The following is a 17,584-nucleotide window of genomic DNA, read 5'->3' on the forward strand; positions in this document are numbered from 1 at the left end:
TTTCGACTTCGCACTTTCGACTTTGTCTGTTTTCTTCCGGGAAAGTTAGCCGTTGATTAAATTTTTTTCCGCAACAAAAAGTCTTATCGAGAGAGAATTTGACGGCGGGTGACACGCAAACAGAACGCGATGATAACGAACCTACGTACTTATTCTCGATACCCTTCTTCTCGACTCTATTGATTTATATTCATCTTTATTACCGCTTATCAGACCATAGCGCGATTCGTACGAACCTCAACGTCTGTAAACATTGAATTACAAGAACTCTATCTGTTGTAAGCTTTCACTTAGCTTTTTAAACCCAATAATTTGATAAGTAATTCGCGTTTACTGCTTCTTTTGATAATCTTAAGAAAAGGTAGACCTTCGGATGTGCATATACATATAGGTATACCTATAGGTGGACGACACCAAAAGAAATAATTTCAAAATAACATATTTCAAAATAATTAGAGAAAGCGGAAAGGTTAATGGTATACAAAATATTGTAGCAACATTCAACAACGTTTCATCCTTCGTCTACAATTTCTTTGGTTAGTCAAAATAAATGAAATGAAATTACGTCGGGCAGAAAACTTTCGTCGGATAAATAGCGTGGAGTTTTCGCAAGCGTAACATCACAAGCAAGCATTACTCAAGAGCTAGAGCACGATATTTTACTCGTCTCTTCTCTTTTCCGGTTAACGAGCAGAGGAAACGCGGTTTCTCTCAAAACATTAATATCATCGAGATAAGCCGTCGAGATACCTTTTCGCGCGTTTAATCAAATTTTCTTGGTGCTGGTGCGGGCAATATACTCGACGCGCTACTTAAACCTTATCGTTTTCCTCCTCTCAACGTCGTCGTTTCCTGAAAATAACCAGTCAACGAGACTCGAGCATAGCGACTTTGCGTTGCCTCTGAAACGTCTCCGTTCCAGAATTTCACGGATATCGCGCAGTTACTAAACACTGCAAACTACCGATTGCTAAGAAAACAGTGACAAAGCTGTTCTGAAATTTCAAGCATCGTTAACGCATCTCGATAGCGGGCCCTTCGCGTTTTCTCGTTGAATGGCGCACGAGCATCGTTATTCGACAGAAGGGAGACTATTTAGGCTCGGTGGTCGCAAACGAGGACCAATTGAGCACAAGGACGGCATAGCTAAATCGTCGTCGTGAAAATTATTGCTAGCGACAAGGTTGCGCGTAACGCGCCCAAATGGAATTTCAATAGGGGAACTCCTTACGTCCTCGGCAAGGTCGATCGTTTCACCGAATCGCTCGAAAATTCGATAATTTGGAATTTTCAACGCGTATGGAATACTGCTCCGCGGAAGCGACGCGTGCAACGTTCCGTCCGGCCGCCGATTCAAAGGCAACCGAGAACCACCGAAAGCATCGTTTCGACTTGCTTTGGACAATGGCCAAGGACGCGTTACTCAACCTCGCGTCACCAACGAACGACGACGAGGTTGCTCGTTTTCCATGCAGCCCCGTCACTCGTGACCAACGCAACGCCCAGAGGTTTAATAATTATGCGCGATTACGCGACAGACAAATATCGAAATTCTATGCACGTATCGTCCACCTATCGCCACCGCGATCCAATGGGTATAAAAGAGGGCTACTTTGCTGTTTCGAGCATCAATCGATCGTCAACGGTCTTCCAAGCTCTTCCAAGCTTCTCATCTACTCCACCAAACTACAACATGAAGTGCATCGCAGTGAGTAAACCCGTTCAAACTCCTTTACCGTCTACACTCTACACTCTACGCTTAAGCTTCGTAACTCGATACGAGTCCTTCTACAAACTTTACCGAAAAGCCTAAACATTAAACATTAAACATTGATCGCGATATTTTCTCGATTGGATTTCAGGTTGTCGCTCTGCTCGCTCTGGTCAGCGTAGCCCTGGCGAAACCTTTGGAAACGGAATCGTTGGAACCGGTAAAAGCCGAATCTGTCCTGGCCGAAGCTGAAAACACAGCGAGGGACAAGAGAGGATTGTTGGTGGGTGCGGCTTACACCGCTCCCGTAGCCTACAGCGCCTACACCGCTCCGGTTGCCTACACCTCTGCTGCCCTCGCCTACCCTTACTCGGCCTACTCCGCCTACCCCTACTACGCTGCTGCTTACACCGCACCCTACTACGTCATCTAAACGTCATCCCTTGATTCGGACAGGATATTTCAACGACCGGACTACCATCACCCACCTAACTAAACGCCACGACGACTGCACCCCGATCTCGACAGCTCCTCTACGAGAGCTCTCCAGACTCGATATCGAGATGCACGAATGACACCGTCCAAGGATAACAGCATCGTTCCACTCGGAGCGGAGCGGTGCTAACGTTCTTCACCGATTTACTAACAATTAGACGATAACGTTATTATATAGGATACATGTATTGCGCTGTGTAGAATAGAATAAAGCATGTAATAAACTTGGTTGCAAGCTATAAAACTACTCGTACGGTGTCTACCACCACCCCTTTATCCCATTATGTACGTGTCCTACATTTCGTTTAAAATTAATCGATCAAAAGATTAGAGAAATGCAGCGCTGAGCGGTCGCTGATAGACATTTCTCAAACAGCAAGACCGATTTCGCTGACGACTTCTCGAGAACTCGGAGCACTCGTTTCGTTTCGAAGAATCAAACTTTCCAGAAAATAATGGATACTGCGAACACTAGCGTGGTCCAAAATCATGTATAACTAAAAGCAGGATGCATGTTAGAAACAGACGGCAGACAACGCGGCGCGGCGGTTCGTACTCGAGGGATCTTTCGAAACGCACGAACCATGCTGAAACTTTTAATTGCCACCGTTCGTTGTCCCAGGTGGTAATTAAACCAAACAGCGTTACCTTTAACCCCCATTAAATCGTGTCTCGGAATTATTTCGAGTTTCCGACACGTTCATACCCTGCAACAGGGTATAAGACCTCGCGGTTACCGATTTTCCATTCGCCGACAAATTAACCGGGAAAACAAAACCGACTGGTCAGGCTTAAAATTAAATGAACGCGAATGATTTATGCGAGAATCGTTTTTATCGGACCTTTTGTTCGATAATCGGGTAAATCAGGTCGTCGTTCGAGTTTTATTTAATACACAAATTTATTGGCACACACTTGACGCAAGGTTGACGTCAACGCGTTACTTCATCGCTCGAATGAAACACACAGAGCTAGATTATTTATTCGTTTATTTCCTCTTCGGTTACATCGCATCGATCGAAAGTGATTAGAAGAAAAATAACGACAGAGATATAGAATCTGGATAACGAGTGAAATCGAATATCGCAAAAGAGACTTATTAGGTATACGAAAATTTCCACAACGTCGATTTTCTCGCGTTACGTTCGAGACACTCGAAACTGTTGATGTTCGAATCGGTCGGCATTACAGAATTATGTCACGTACCTACCCTGTCACGAGCACGACATCGTTGACCACTCCTACAAATGGCAATGCTTTCTATCTTTGTCCCCAAACTGTCCTTTTTTTCTTATCGATTTGTCAACAACCCTGTCTCTGATACATCAAACGTGACCGACCTCCGGCAAATCGATACTTATCCAACCTTATCCATGTAGGAGGAAGAAAACTAGTTGAGGAAATGTTAATAAAAATAAGATGTATACGCGTGCGCGAACGATTCGAGATGAAAACTAGCTCGAACACAAGCACTCTGGTTAACTCTCCAATTACACGCAGCGTACATTTACGCCCTCGGCTATTATTCAATCTGCATACGAGTGTCGCGCGCTACCACGTTACGCGCCTCCCCATCGATAGTCCACCTACATGAATATTCATTGGCCGAAATAGCGAACGCCAGGCAAATTCATTGACGGCAATCTTCCATCTACAATCTACACCGCTCCAAACTACCTTTATTCTTTCTTTCGTTAATTACTTTTCGCTTTCACTGATTACGCCGATATTTTTCAGAAAAGCAAACTTGGGAACGAAACACGCGCGGGCGAGTGCTTGACCTCTCTGGAAAAAAAGATTCTTTGTAGACCGAGCGTGGCACGCAGCTGGGAAAAATTAGCTATGGACCTTCTGTTGAAAAATAAAAAAATAAAATTATACGATTCGGCAATTTTGCGAAAATATTACAGCGGCGTGGCGCAACGTGCCACCCTCTAATACATGCGCCTGAACGCTCGCAGAAACCGTGGTTTGCGGAACAAGGAACGAAAAGGGGCACGATTATTCGTGGAGAAAGAGAGAGAGTGTTTCAACGGTTCGGTGAAAAGAGGGTTTCTGGCTGGAGGAGACTTTATAGAAACGGGTGCCGTAAGGGGTATCCATTAATCAGGAAACTAACTGTACCGCGAGGCAAATATGCTAGTCAGCCAACTGTTTGATTCATCGTCGAGGACTAATTATCCCGCATTTGCGAATGGAACAGGGCCCTCTAGTAACGGTAATCTCCTCTGTGCAACGTTCACGGAGAATCAACGCGAAAAATTCTTCGCTGAATAGCCCTTCGCGCCATCCACGTGTACAATTACGAAACAGCGAAAAAAACTTTTCCAGCAATTTTTTTCGACTAGCTTGCAGGGATGATCTCGTTGTTAAGCTGTAGTCGGTGCTTTTATGAAAATCTACTCCTTAAACGAGTCCTTTGCTTATTTTGTCTTTTCGCTGTTCATCGCATGCGCGCAGTATGCCCGGAAAATCCTCCTTTATTGGAAACGATGAAGCGGAAGTAAGTATGTGGGCCGCCTAAGAATGTATAATGAAAGATTCGAAATTCTCCACCACGAATGCTTGTTTTCATTCTTTTGCTCTCGAAGACGAACGAGCAAACTTGTCATTATTTTACCTTGTAAACGCAGAGATACGGAAAAGGGATCGTTATTCTTCTCGCGTTGCAATTGTTATCGATCGATCGGATCAATCGAAGGGAAGTGGGTGGTGCATTTAGAAGGGTAGGGTAGGGTAGGGTAGGGTAGGGTAGGGTAGAATAGGGTAAGGGAGAAAGAGAGGAGTAATTGGGGGAGGGTGAGCGAACGACTTGCGAAATTCGAGCGTCGAACGAGTAAGAAGGGAGTCGTGGAACGATTCGGCCATAAATCAAACGACCCTCTTCAATTTCGTGGAGCCAGTTGCCCCGTTCCTCCCTCGAGTCCAAGCGTTTCCCGCTTTTTTTCACGGGACAACCTTGATCGCGCAGGGGTTCGAAAATCGGTGCGCTGCAAACTCACCTCACCTCAGCTCAGCTCGCTTTACCAGACCGATGGATCGATAAACGTAGCTGCCTCGAGCTATCAGACTGATCGCTACCCAAATTCCACGAATGCCGTCTTCTCGATTAAATTAACCACCGATTATGAGGTTACGCATCGCGATACCATTCACTCCCCCATTGCTCCTGCTTTTATAGACGACGATTCGAGATTTAACGAAAGCATAAATAGAAAAGTACATCGATCCACCCGTCTACTAACGCGTGCGACCTTCGTTCCCTTGCCCTTCGTCTACTCTTTTGTCTGGATTAGCGAAAATCAATTCGTTTCTTCCGGTAGCGTTACAACGACGAAAAACTAAACCGAAGAGATTGAGCTTCGTCCTATCGTGCGCTGCAACCCCATGCCGTAAAACCGGGTGTCCTGATTCTTTATCGATGCACGATGACCGGCAACACGCGAACCACCCTATCGATTCTACTTTCCGCGAATTCGACTCCGTTTCCTTTTTCACAGGTGGTTGCCGTCACCGGTATTACAAACGAGTTTCTATCCCTGCTAATACTTTGGTAACTTACTATAGATGAAATTAAATTTACTCGACAAAGTGGACAGAGAGAGAAAGAGATTATTAAATTCGATACACCAATTACTCGAAAGCGAGCGTGTCAACTGTGGAAGCTAATCGTCGCGAAGCAGTGGTATTTGCGGACAATGCAAATAGCTGCTGAAATTCACGAACACTCGTGGCAAAAGGAATGCGTTACGTAACTTGGCGTCGATCGGCTACACAATACAGAATGAGAAAATTCAGAAAATTTTGATGTCGAATAAAGCTAAGCTGAAATATAATAGGTTACAGAACAGGCGGCAGAGGGAAAGGGAAAAGGTAAGGGTTGAAATTCACAGGTCGACTGGAACGCAAGGATGTTGGAAGACGCGCGTCGAGTGTATGTACGTCTTTCGGCTAACTGCAAGCATTCTAACGACGCCGTTAAATCAACCGGCCGAGTCATTACTAACCGAAGACAGACCTAACGACCAATTCCGAGATACTATGCACCAAGAATACTCGTGGCTTCGCAACTTGTACTTTGTAACGTTACTCGACCGACACGCGTTGAATGTCGAGTAGCAGCCAGTCGGCGAAAGAAAGTCGATTCGAGCTAATAAACGTACCCGTTGATCGTTCGTTTAAAGTATAAACGATGCTTTTCGCGATTTATTATGCTCGACGAATCGCACGTGCAACGCGTTTAACCAAATAGACAGGATCTAGCTGGTGGAAGGTAGAAAAGAATAATGTACTCTGTCCAGACACGGACGACACGTAACGAGCGTGTAGGGGTATAGTTGCTAGAAAATCAATAGGCAAGTATATGTGCTAGTATTATTTGAGGTAGCCGCCACCACCATCCTCCTTCCCCTTGCAACGATTTCCTCTGACACACGGGACGACGCGTCCAAGCGAGCGGCGTTAAAAGGGGCATTCCACGCGATTGAAGAGGACAGGACAGGGCAAGGGTGGTAGGTAGCGTAGGTAGGGTACGACCAACAACTCCCTCGTGACTCGCTCAGGTAACACCCTCGTATCTTTGCCTTTGCCAAGCAGAAACCGGAGAAGCGAAGACAACTTTTCATCACAAATATGTATGTACTACCAACAATTATTTTCAAAGTCAAAAACCGAGCAACGCATTCTACTCTCTTCGCATAAGGTACAAGCGTGAATAGTTTTACCCGCACAGCAAAGGGTTAAAGCGCGGTAAAACGCGCGTCTGCGTAGATTTCGACGAAACGAAGTAGAAAGCAATATTGCTAGGGTGGCCGTGTTCCGATCAAAGAGCTATCTTACACGAATTTTTATACCGTTCACCAAGTATAATTGGATCGGTCGTATTTACAAAGCTCGTACTTTGCTCAGCCGTACCAGTTAACGTTCTTTTGCGTCGATCGCGTGCCACGACCAAATCTTCGATGCAACACGTAGCCCTATCGATAAGAAGTTAACCTATAAAACCATTTTTCAACTACACGCGATCGAATTCGCGTACTCTCCAAGCAACAATGTTAAACTCGTTGGAAAGTTGGATAGGAACGGCAACGTGTACGAGTACTTACGATTAACATACGCTTATAACAAAGTAGAAAACTTTCAAATCGTTGATAAAATGTACATACGAAATTTCTCTCGTAACAGGACACAACGTGCTGCCTACCTCGTAAATATCGATCTTTGTCTGCCTGGTTGGGGGCAGTACTCGCCTTCGCTCGAATACAGCTGGCACGAATCGACGAAGAACGTTCGATAACGCTGTTTTTGATAACGAAGATTCTGCCGTTGACAAAACTCAACGAATCAATTAATGAGTATGGACGGTTGAATCGAAACACGGAAATCTTCCTTTTGCCGTGTTTCGTCGTTCGAAATAGACACGTGGTCGGCCGGTATTTTCCTCAACGAATATTGCACGATATCACAGAGAAACTTTGCCGGGAACAACACGATAAATAAAATAAGATTTATATTCACTTAAACTTTGCGTCGCGCTGACAATAAGATTCCGTTTCTGTTTTTCCGTGGAAACTTCACTGCGGACGTCTCGCGATCGTAGCATAAAAGCAGAGGGTTTGGCTGATTGTCCGCTCGCGAGATACTGGACGGAGGAACGGAGTAAAAAGTTTAAGAGCCGCACCGAAAGAAAAGAACGAGAGCGAATGAGAGAGAGAGAAAAGGAAAAGAATGAAGGGCAAAGCGAAAGGTAGAAAAGCGGAGATAAGCGGGTGAACGAAACCGAGATACGATTCGTAACACACCCCGAAACGAACGAAAGACACGACGCGTGTAAAGTAGCACGCACGACTGATCAGCTCGAGGGAAGTTCGGGGCTGGCGCCTGCGCGACTCGTCCTTCTCCCACTCCTTATCTTTCTTTCTCCTCTTTGCCGCTGCCGCTACCGGCACCGACGCCGACGCCGACGCCGACGCCGACGCCGACGTCGCGATACCAGCCTCCCTGCCCCTTTTAAAACAGCTCGTCCTCGCTCGCGGTCAAAGCACCCCCTCCAACCATCAGACTATCTCGCAACGATTCGCGATATCCTCTTACCGTTCACAGTGCTCCCTTGAACCGACGCGACGCGTTAACTCCGTTTACTTCGATAGCCGCGATTTCGTTTCAGCCCAACGAAAGAAAAACCGTGAAATTACGTGGCGAAACGAACGCGTTACGGATCTAATAATACACCTGGTTGGTTCGTTATCACGCTCCGGACGATACGATTCAACTCGAATCGCTGCATTCCTGCAGAATTACGCGCTGATAAAAATACCAGAATAACCTCTACAGGCGTACGCGTATCGCGACGATACGTCGAGTAATCTTTTTATCCTCCCCACCACTGTTTTTCTTTTTCCTGAAAAACTGACTGCACGCCGTCTGTGAGGAGATCGATCGTTCTCACTAGTCTGATAAATCTGACCAACGATGCTTCGATTCCGAAATTACCAAGTTGTGGTAATCGGTGTAGAGTATAGAAAGGTGGCAAATTACGCGAGAAGGAAGGGAACGAAGATTGCATTTACGGGAATGCGGTCGAGACACGTGCCAGATGCCAGACTCCCAACTCCGACTCTGGATTAATCTCGTTCCTCTTAATCTCGGCAAAAGAGTAATACTCGACCACTGTAGATTAATTAAAGTTAATTAAGCGCGGCCACTGCAACGTTTCGCGAAAGCCGCCGCGCCAGATGTATCGCTGGAAACCGACTGCTGCATTACCTGCGAGCTTACCACTCGATCTTATGCTACTCCCTTTCCTTTTCTTCGATCGACCAAGGAAAACAAATTGTTTATTTTTTCAAACACAGTTCCCTAATGTCCCTGATCCGTCAATTGTACTTAACGCGAAAATTCCAATTGTTTCGGATAAGACACGTTTAAACAGCCACCTTGCTTTTCCTAAAATAACCCCTTTGAAACAAGTTCACCCCCCCTTGGTGAAAGGGAGCACGGTACGTGACGCGCGTTGTCTCTCGAGGTAACGAGATGGAAAGCGATGGAAAATTTGCGTATTACGCAAGATCCTTTTCAATTAAAGATCTTTTTCAAGAACGTAGCTTTCTACCGTCATAGAGGATGACCTCGTTCACGAGTGTATACGCGGCGCAAGCGAGATTGTGATCGCGATCCCTTCGAGTACATACCACTCTGCGGGAGAATCGGACGAAATAGGTTAAAACCGTGCTCTTAGACGAGAGAAACACGAACGCCTACGACTCGTTCTCACGATCGTTCGATCAAATGATCGAACCCTACTTTTACGAAAGGGGGGAGGATTCGTCTCCTGTTTTATTCGTTCACTCGTGACACTCTTTGCGCTGAAACGATCGCGAATAAGAAAACAGAATCGACTCTTACCATCGCATCAATGAATCGAGGGAAGACGAGAGAGAGTGAGAGAAAGAAATATCCGTTTTTTACGGTTCGATATCTAGCGTTAATTGCGAGGGAAGTTTGTGGAATTGAACGAGACAAGGAGACAACTGGTCGGGTTCGATGCTTTTGCCGAAACACTCGCACGTCCGTCGAATTGGCATGTTAAACGCGCGACAACCTGGAAATTACGCTCGACAGCTGCGAATACGAGCCATGCTCTAACGTATTTTCCTCGTCCCTAGCTGCTGTTCAAATATTCATAACACAACCGACACGTCGTTCGCGAATATACAGGAATTTCCCGACCGATTCGCAAACCGTTCGCTTTACCAGCTACCACCAGTTACCACTAAATTCGCGTCTGTTCGTTAGAAGAAAGCGTAGAAAGGCCACCTGCCGCTTATTACGGACAAGAAAGACGCCACTGCTGCCTCCAAAATACCGTCTCGACGGAGATCCTGTTTATTACCGTGACTGCATACCGTGGCTAACGATCCCTAACGTCGTCACGCGTTATTCCACCAGACGCAACCAACATGCCACCGCATTCCTCCCAGCTGTCTCCTCTTGTTCCTTTTCACATCCATCTCCTCTTCTCTCCTCTAAAATCCTAGACAGAAAACCCTAAATCTTGACTTTTCCCCGCCGCGCCAGTCGATACGATCGATTCGCGCTATCGATCTCGTATTCTGCCTTCAACTCGCTTAAGACTCAACAAGCTTGTTCTTCGACTAATCGAACGTTATTTGCCGTAATAACTATTGGACACACTGTTGGCCCTTTGTTCGAGAGGCCAAAATCCTGCGCTGCGCTGCGCTGCGCTACCTGTTAAACTAACAATAAGAAGCTTAACAGAGCCGAGAGAAACCCCGATTCGGTCGAGCTCAATTTATACGTAACTACTCCAACGGAAAACCGACGAAAGAAGAAAACGGTGGAGTTTCCTTTGATCGGTAGAACGAGGCGTAAAGAAGGTTCGTTCGTTGAAATTAGCCTCCTGAATAGTATCCTCGTTAAAGGGGTAGGTAGCGAGGCAAGGCGAAGCAAAGCAGGTAAAGCAATTTTCGCGTCCGCTGCCAGTCTGTCTTATAGCGGTTCGAAGGATCGTGGTGCATCATGTATTTGCGATTCAAGTGGTGCATCGTGCGCTTCGTTAATTAATAAACACTCCCTCGGTGCCCTCGGTGCCGTTACAACCCCAATTCTTAACCCCCGAATCTACTCCCTTCCGCATAACAGTCGCTACTGTTCAAAGTTAATTATGATCGGCGAACCGCCAAGGATGTCCGCGTAATTCGATCAAGCCAACGCGACGCGTCGGCCTCTCGTGGCCGTGTAGCAACAGAAGCCAAAAGAAACGAACGAAAGACTGTTACGTAAAAACCAAAAAAAAAAAGATTCGAAGGACAATCGCAAAGGTGAAACGAAATGTCACGTCGTTCCTCGTGAAAATTTCTTGGAACGCGAAAACTTTAGCGAATCTGGAACCGCGCTCTCCCGTTAATTACACGCCACATTAATGACTGTTGCCTGCATCGATTTACGTGCCAAGCGTACGATATATGTACCTACGCCGTGTTTCAACGAACTTCCGAAACACAAAGAAGACTGATTTTCATTTGGAAACAAGACGAGTGCAGGCTGAATGTACGGAAACGTCGCGTCGATATCTTTGACATCGCGTTCCTGTCGTTGTATGAAAATTTATAAACCCTCGGTACGTTGCTTCTGTAATCTTGGACGATAACCAAACACGAGCGAAGAAAGGGAATAGGGATAAGGGATAAGGGAAAAGAAGAAACACGGGGGAATCGGAGGCTCGACAGACGAATTCGAGAGTAGGGGTAAAAATCGATGAAGCAAGATGGCGGCATACGGTACCGCAGAGTACCGCAACCTAGCTACCACGAGATTATCCTCCGCTGTTACTCCTACCTACCTACCTACCTACCTACCTACCTACCTACCTACCTACCTACCTACCTACCTACCTACCTACCTACCTACCTACCTACCTACCTATCTACCTACCAACCTACCAACCTACCTACCTACCTACCTACCTACCTACCTAGACACCACTTACAGATGTACACCGTGGATATCGATGTAGTCACGAAACTAGTTACACCGTGTCTACGTCTTTACAAGCTTACGAATCTCGCGCCAAAAACACTGATCAGACCAACTGGTTGTACTCCTTTGCGTATAATACCTTGCACAATCAACTGTAGACGATCGATTTATTCGCAAATTAGTTTCAAGCTGCACTCTCACAACACATCCAGGTCGAATCCCCAAAAAGACCAAAGACCTTCGTTAAAACGTTCCCGATAGCGCAATTTCTCGATTGTCAGCGTAAACAACGAGACAGCATCGGTATTAGCCGTTAAAGGGAACGGAAGAAGAGAATGGAATTTCTAAGTGGGGAAAAAAGACGTCTGATTTATCGAGCCTTTCCATCGAGGAAAATTAAAGCTGGAAAGTCGGTGACTCTTGCCGACGGGGTTAACCATAACTTTTCGCTGGACGAATGGGCACGGTCACGCGACGAAACGCGAGTACATATTAAAGCGGAGCTACATATCTCGTTTCCTCGGGAATCGCGGGAAACGAGAGCGATCGTAGAACGAAATGTGGAGCGTCAAGCTTGAGATCAACCCTGAAATCTAAAGGATCCCGACGAGCGATCGAATAATTTTCTTGAAAATCCAAAGGTATGTATAAGGGGAATAAGTAAAGGACGATGTCCGGGCGGGAAAAGCGTGGGATGCGACGCGCGAAGGTCGCGCAGCCCGAAAATCCATAACCATCCCCATTACGTTTACCGAGCGTTGCGCTTGCGCGATTCGAGCAAAGGTATCGAGGAAATGCCGACTAAACCTCTCTATCTTTGTTACGATACATTTAATCGTTATTAACGAAAGCGATCCCTGCGTCGCGTCGTATTCTCGTTTCGAGAGCCATCGAGGCTCGTCCTAGAGACAAACCTCGACCTCTCCTCTGTCAGCGACACTGCAACATTCCAGTTTGCGATTGATTGATTATTCTCAACCGATCGCGTTGCCCTGAATAACCAACGGATTAACTCGTCGTCGAGCGAGTCGATTAAACGTTTGCGAACTTTCATAAACGCTGAATTAGATCGAGGAAGGCAAACGGTACTCTTAATTAAAAACAAGATAGCCGGGGGTAACTTTAACGCGTTGATTGGCACGGCATGGCACAGAGCTCTTATTTCTTTATTCCTGAAATATTTGAGCTAAATGAAATTTTGCAAGGTCCGTGATTGGTGAGCCTCGCTAGCAGTGAACGCGTTAATCAAAGGCTACGCCTCTAACTCGACGAGACAACGATCGTCCAATATAAAAGGGGGTTAGAAGCACTCACCGATTCAGGAAGCTACCACGAGTTCCATGTCCCTCGCCTCGGTGATCTCTCTGCAACAAAAAAGTCAAGGCGAAACAATATAATTAACGAGATACTCGAAGAGCAGGAATATAGGGAACATGAGAGAAAGAAAAAGGAGAAAGGGGGATGCATCGGTTTCTGTACGAAGGAAACGAAGTACTTGGGGATACTAAGGGGGAGTGTGGGTGTTCGTCACCCTCCGTCATCGCGTAGACCGTAGACGCATATCGAGCGAAGATTCCCGTTTGTTTCCTGACTGACGGGATTTAGCCGGCTTTCAACCCTGTACACCGTACACGCATCCCCAGGGGGGACGATGAGGGACGATCGGGGATGACAAGAGGGAACGGTGGGGATGTTGTTTTCGCGAACGCGGTTTCTTTCGGTCGTTAGGGGAGATTCCAACGAGCTACTCCACAGGGAGACAAGTGATTCGAGAGAATCCTTTCCGCGCATACGAGACTCGTTGCCCTTCGACCATCCTGCTATCCCGATGCATCCTCTAATTGAAAGCAACGTTTCTCATCACACCCTGAACTTACTCTCCTAGGACCAAATACCCTCTACAGAGGATCCTGGCGTTTGCTTTTCGACAAATCACAACCGATTTCCAAAGAATCTTATCGATCAAAGTCTAACGCTTGTCTAAATACTAACTCTAAAAGAGGAGAAGAACTAGTAACAAATTTGGAGATTCGATTCGATTCGAAAGGAGAGGTATACATAGTATCGTGATTACGCGGTTTCGAGAGAACGAGTACACCCTTGCGTAACGGCAAGCCGGCTACAGCTATCCCTCTCGCAATAATTATTTAGATTGCCGCGCGTCGAGGGCTCTTCTCCGATTCCCCTATACGCGTACAAACGAACCAGCTCGCGTTTTGCTTGCACACGTTCCACCGGAAGAATCGCTCCCTTCCAGAGGGAGCAAAAAATACCGATGCACCGATCTTCTCTATTGAAAATCATACTTTTCGGCTTGTCAGAGCAGTAAGATGAACGGAAAGAAATATTTTATCGATGCTTCGTTTAAACAGCTAATGAGATCGAGTGACGACAGGTGCAGCCATCCTCGAGCGGAACAATCGTTTTTTCGCGTAAACACGATACTCTATCAGAGAGAAAGCGTACAAAGGTGAAGAAGGGGTCGGAAAGAAGCTGTAGTTAATTTCCTGTCTAGTACACGGTTCCTTCGATAGAACGACAAAAAATGAACCTGTGATAATAATGACATTAACCCTTTCAGGACAACGAACCCATACATGGATCCAGTCGGTGTCGTTTGGTTCGATTTACAGATTTTCAATTACAACTAAACGTTATAAGTCTTAACTCGTCCTCCTCCTCCTCCTCCTTAACTGGTTGGTCTGTCTTCGAACGATCGCAACAGTGGTAACGCGCTTTACATTTATCACCAGCAGTAGAGATTTATGTGGCTGCAACGTAAACGCGACTCAACTATCCATCTTGCAAGAATTTTCTTGTCAACTAACGTGCACCACCAAAGAACAAGAAGCGAAAATTCTATCCACGTGAAAAATCGAAAAAAAAAGCTTCCCTTTCACGAAGCCCGATAAAATTTTAACCAGACCTGTACTTGTACCTGTACCGGCTATCGGCGATCTCAGGCAAACAAGAAAAGGTCTCGCATTTTCCTGGGAAAACCATGGAGGGAATCTTCATCGATGCGGCGGCGTATCGTTGAAGTTTTCAACGCGATACCGGAGCGTGGCAAGAATTTTCAACAACACCAGAGAGATTTCGTATTAGCAATTCCGATCACAAGCTTGCGCCGAGTAACGCGAACTCGCCTCGTAAACTGACAAATTTCGTTGAACAGCACCGTCGAATGAATAATAACAAAATGAAATCCTCGACGACTTTTCCAACGATACTCCAAAACTCGCGTTGGTTAATCATTCATTCTTCTACACTCAACGTTATAATATAAAGCTCAGAGTAGATGTTACAATTGGTCAGAAGTAGTACGTAGAAAAAAAAAAGAATTTAATTTCCTTTTTTCGACGGAAAACGAAGACCGGTTAAAAAAGAAAAGAAAAGAAAGTTCGGATGGAGCACGAACTTTTCCAAGTATTAAAGAGTCTCTGCTAATTACGCGTTGAAGGTAAAAAAAGAAAAAAGAAAAAAGAAAGCTCGTTATCAAGTTCGAGACAAAGCGAATAAGAAATTCTGGAGAAGCGTACGCGTTTATCCTCGAAACGTGGTTGATTTTTCTCAAGTGAATCTCTCGAAATTTTCCATTAAAAGAAATTCGATTCGAGCATAGAATGATTCGAAAAAGAGACATAGATCAATCTAGGGAAAGTAAACTTCTTAGTCGGGTGTATTTTTTGGCAGGATCGGGGGGGTCTCGGGGAGGCTAGCGCTATTGTGGTAACTCAGCCACCCCTTCACAGATGGCGATACTCCCGTTGCTCGGTATCGATAAAAAAGACGTGATCGACCGGACAACCGATTTCTGAACACTGAACAGTGCTCGTGTCTATTCGAAAAACAGGAAAGGAGGGGGGGACAAGAGATATGTAACGCGATCGAGATTCGGGGAATTGGAGTTACGAGATGACACGAAACAAAGGAGCAGGCTCCCAGATTCGTCGGATGGAGCAGAGGGTGAATGTCGGTGGAAAGAAGAAAGGTGAATACGGAGGTGAAAGTAGCAAGGATAGAGGGTGGGCGAGAGGGGCGAAAGGAGAGGTGAAGGTGGGTCGAACGAGGGGGTGGTAAAGCGAGAGGGTTCGAAACGGTGGATGACGTTGGTCGAGGAGGACGAAGAAGGAAGGGAAATCGCAACGACGATCAATACTTCGCCACGCCTCGCGCCACCACCTATCTAGCCGGAGCGAAGCTTGACTTTCCCGACCGTTTCGTCTCTCGGTCAAGAATGAAAACCGTCCTCGATATCGTTCGGCCCGCCTCGATTTATTTTCCAACCTTCCCCGCGATTCGTTAGACGCGATCGATCGATCGGTCACTCGCAACACCGCTGCGCCTAGTCTGCTTTGAAATTCAAAATTCCCTCGACGAAACATCGAAGTAGGCGCTTTTAGGGGCGATTGCGTATGCGAGGAAACGGTAGGAAGTGGCAGGCCGCGGCTGGCTGATACACGTGACCCCGTTCCACGGGGTCACGATACACCGGAACGTGAAAACACGAGATGGCAGCACGCTACGGTCAAACAAAAACTTTCGACACCGTTTGCATCCTTTGACTTTCATACTTTACACGTGTATGTAAGTACGCAAACAAAAAAGCAATTCATTCACCGACTATTTAAACCGCGTACCTCATTTCTTCCTCTCTTCACGAGGGCGAGGAAACGTCAGGCGATCGTTTTACGAGCACGTTTTTGAAATAAGGATAGCTTACCGCGTTCAAGTTTGATAACATCGCTAGGGGTGGTAGAGTAGAAAACGACGTAGCGCGAAAAGACCCTAAGGGACGAAAATTTCACGGTTTAATCAGAGGGAAAAACACGCGCCGTATACGGAAGACGCGTGAGCAACCTTATCGAGGATGTTATTCGTAAATAAATAGCTGGATGCACCTGGTACGTCGCTACAAATATTCCTACCCATTCGTACAAACGTCTCGAATAACAACCTTCTGTGTTCAAGTAAATATCGTACGCCTACGCCGTTTCGTACACGAGGAAAATCGGACAAAAGAAACGTCTCCGAATAGTCAGGTTGCTAGGAAATTTTTGCACGCCACGCCCACCTTCCATCGAATCACCGTACCCGTAGTAGTACATACACCGTACACGCGGTGTTCGCCAGTCCAACCTCGACGCACCGAATTGTATTCGCGCTCGAAGAAAAATGAAGAAAGCTTAAAAACGTGAAACGGCAAAGGAAATCAATGCGAAAACAATAAAGTAGAAAGGAAAGTTTGTCCTCGGAGAACGCGTGGCGCGTGTTGCTCGAAATCGTGCGTAAACAAGACTCACCCGCATGTTTTCCTAGTGATGCGATTAAGCGATCGTGTCACGCGCCATGCATCTGTCGCGATATATCGCCGCGAAAACATAGATATTTGAAAAACACAACAGTATAACCTTACGATCCTAATCGAATTTTAACGCGGTAGTCAATGTCGTCAATGTATCCGCTACATACTCGAAACGAGAGATATATTTTCGAGATAGACGGTGGTCGCGAACAAGTGGCCGACTCGAAAATAACGCGTTCGACTGGTAGGTACTCGCGACAGTGATATCGTCGGAGGTTATACGGCTCTGTCACTTTGCGAGACCTTTCCTCAAAAGATATATGCTTAGCAGGCGGGGAGGGAGGCGAGAACGCTAAAATCGAAACGGATACAAATATTTTGCGAAATAACGAGGAAAATGCAAGGAAAGAACGAGATAGAGAGAGTGGGGGAGTGGGCAATAGACAGACAGACAGACAAACGGGGAGAGAGAAAATACAGAGATCGAATGGTCGGATCAGAGGTTAACATGTCAGTTGACGGAACGATGATTCGACCGTGAATTCTTGCAAATGCGAAATAAAAAACGGATATTA

The 17,584-nt window shown here is 46.1% G+C and overlaps 1 protein-coding gene across 1 annotated transcript; it reads left to right on the top strand.

The window, feature by feature from the left end:
• The first annotated feature begins 1,576 nt into the window (after window positions 1–1,576).
• LOC117610785 (uncharacterized) lies at window positions 1,577–2,457 on the top strand. The gene is made up of 2 exons (XM_076693270.1): window positions 1,577–1,708; window positions 1,863–2,457. The coding sequence occupies exons 1-2, from the start codon at window positions 1,592–1,594 to the stop codon at window positions 2,142–2,144; spliced, it is 399 nt and encodes a 132-aa protein (XP_076549385.1). The 5' UTR covers window positions 1,577–1,591; the 3' UTR covers window positions 2,145–2,457.
• Window positions 2,458–17,584: the final 15,127 nt, after the last annotated feature.

Source organism: Osmia lignaria, chromosome 3 (assembly GCF_051020975.1).
Source record: "Osmia lignaria lignaria isolate PbOS001 chromosome 3, iyOsmLign1, whole genome shotgun sequence".
In the NCBI taxonomy this organism is placed as follows: domain Eukaryota; kingdom Metazoa; phylum Arthropoda; class Insecta; order Hymenoptera; family Megachilidae; genus Osmia; species Osmia lignaria.

Excerpts from the sequence above, each read along its gene's own strand:
- LOC117610785 (XM_076693270.1), top strand. The coding sequence starts at position 1,592 with ATGGGTATAAAAGAGGGCTACTTTGCTGTTTCGAGCATCAATCGATCG. Across the intron at positions 1,709-1,862 it reads ACAACATGAAGTGCATCGCA|GTTGTCGCTCTGCTCGCTCT; the intron begins GTGAGTAAACCC and ends ATTGGATTTCAG.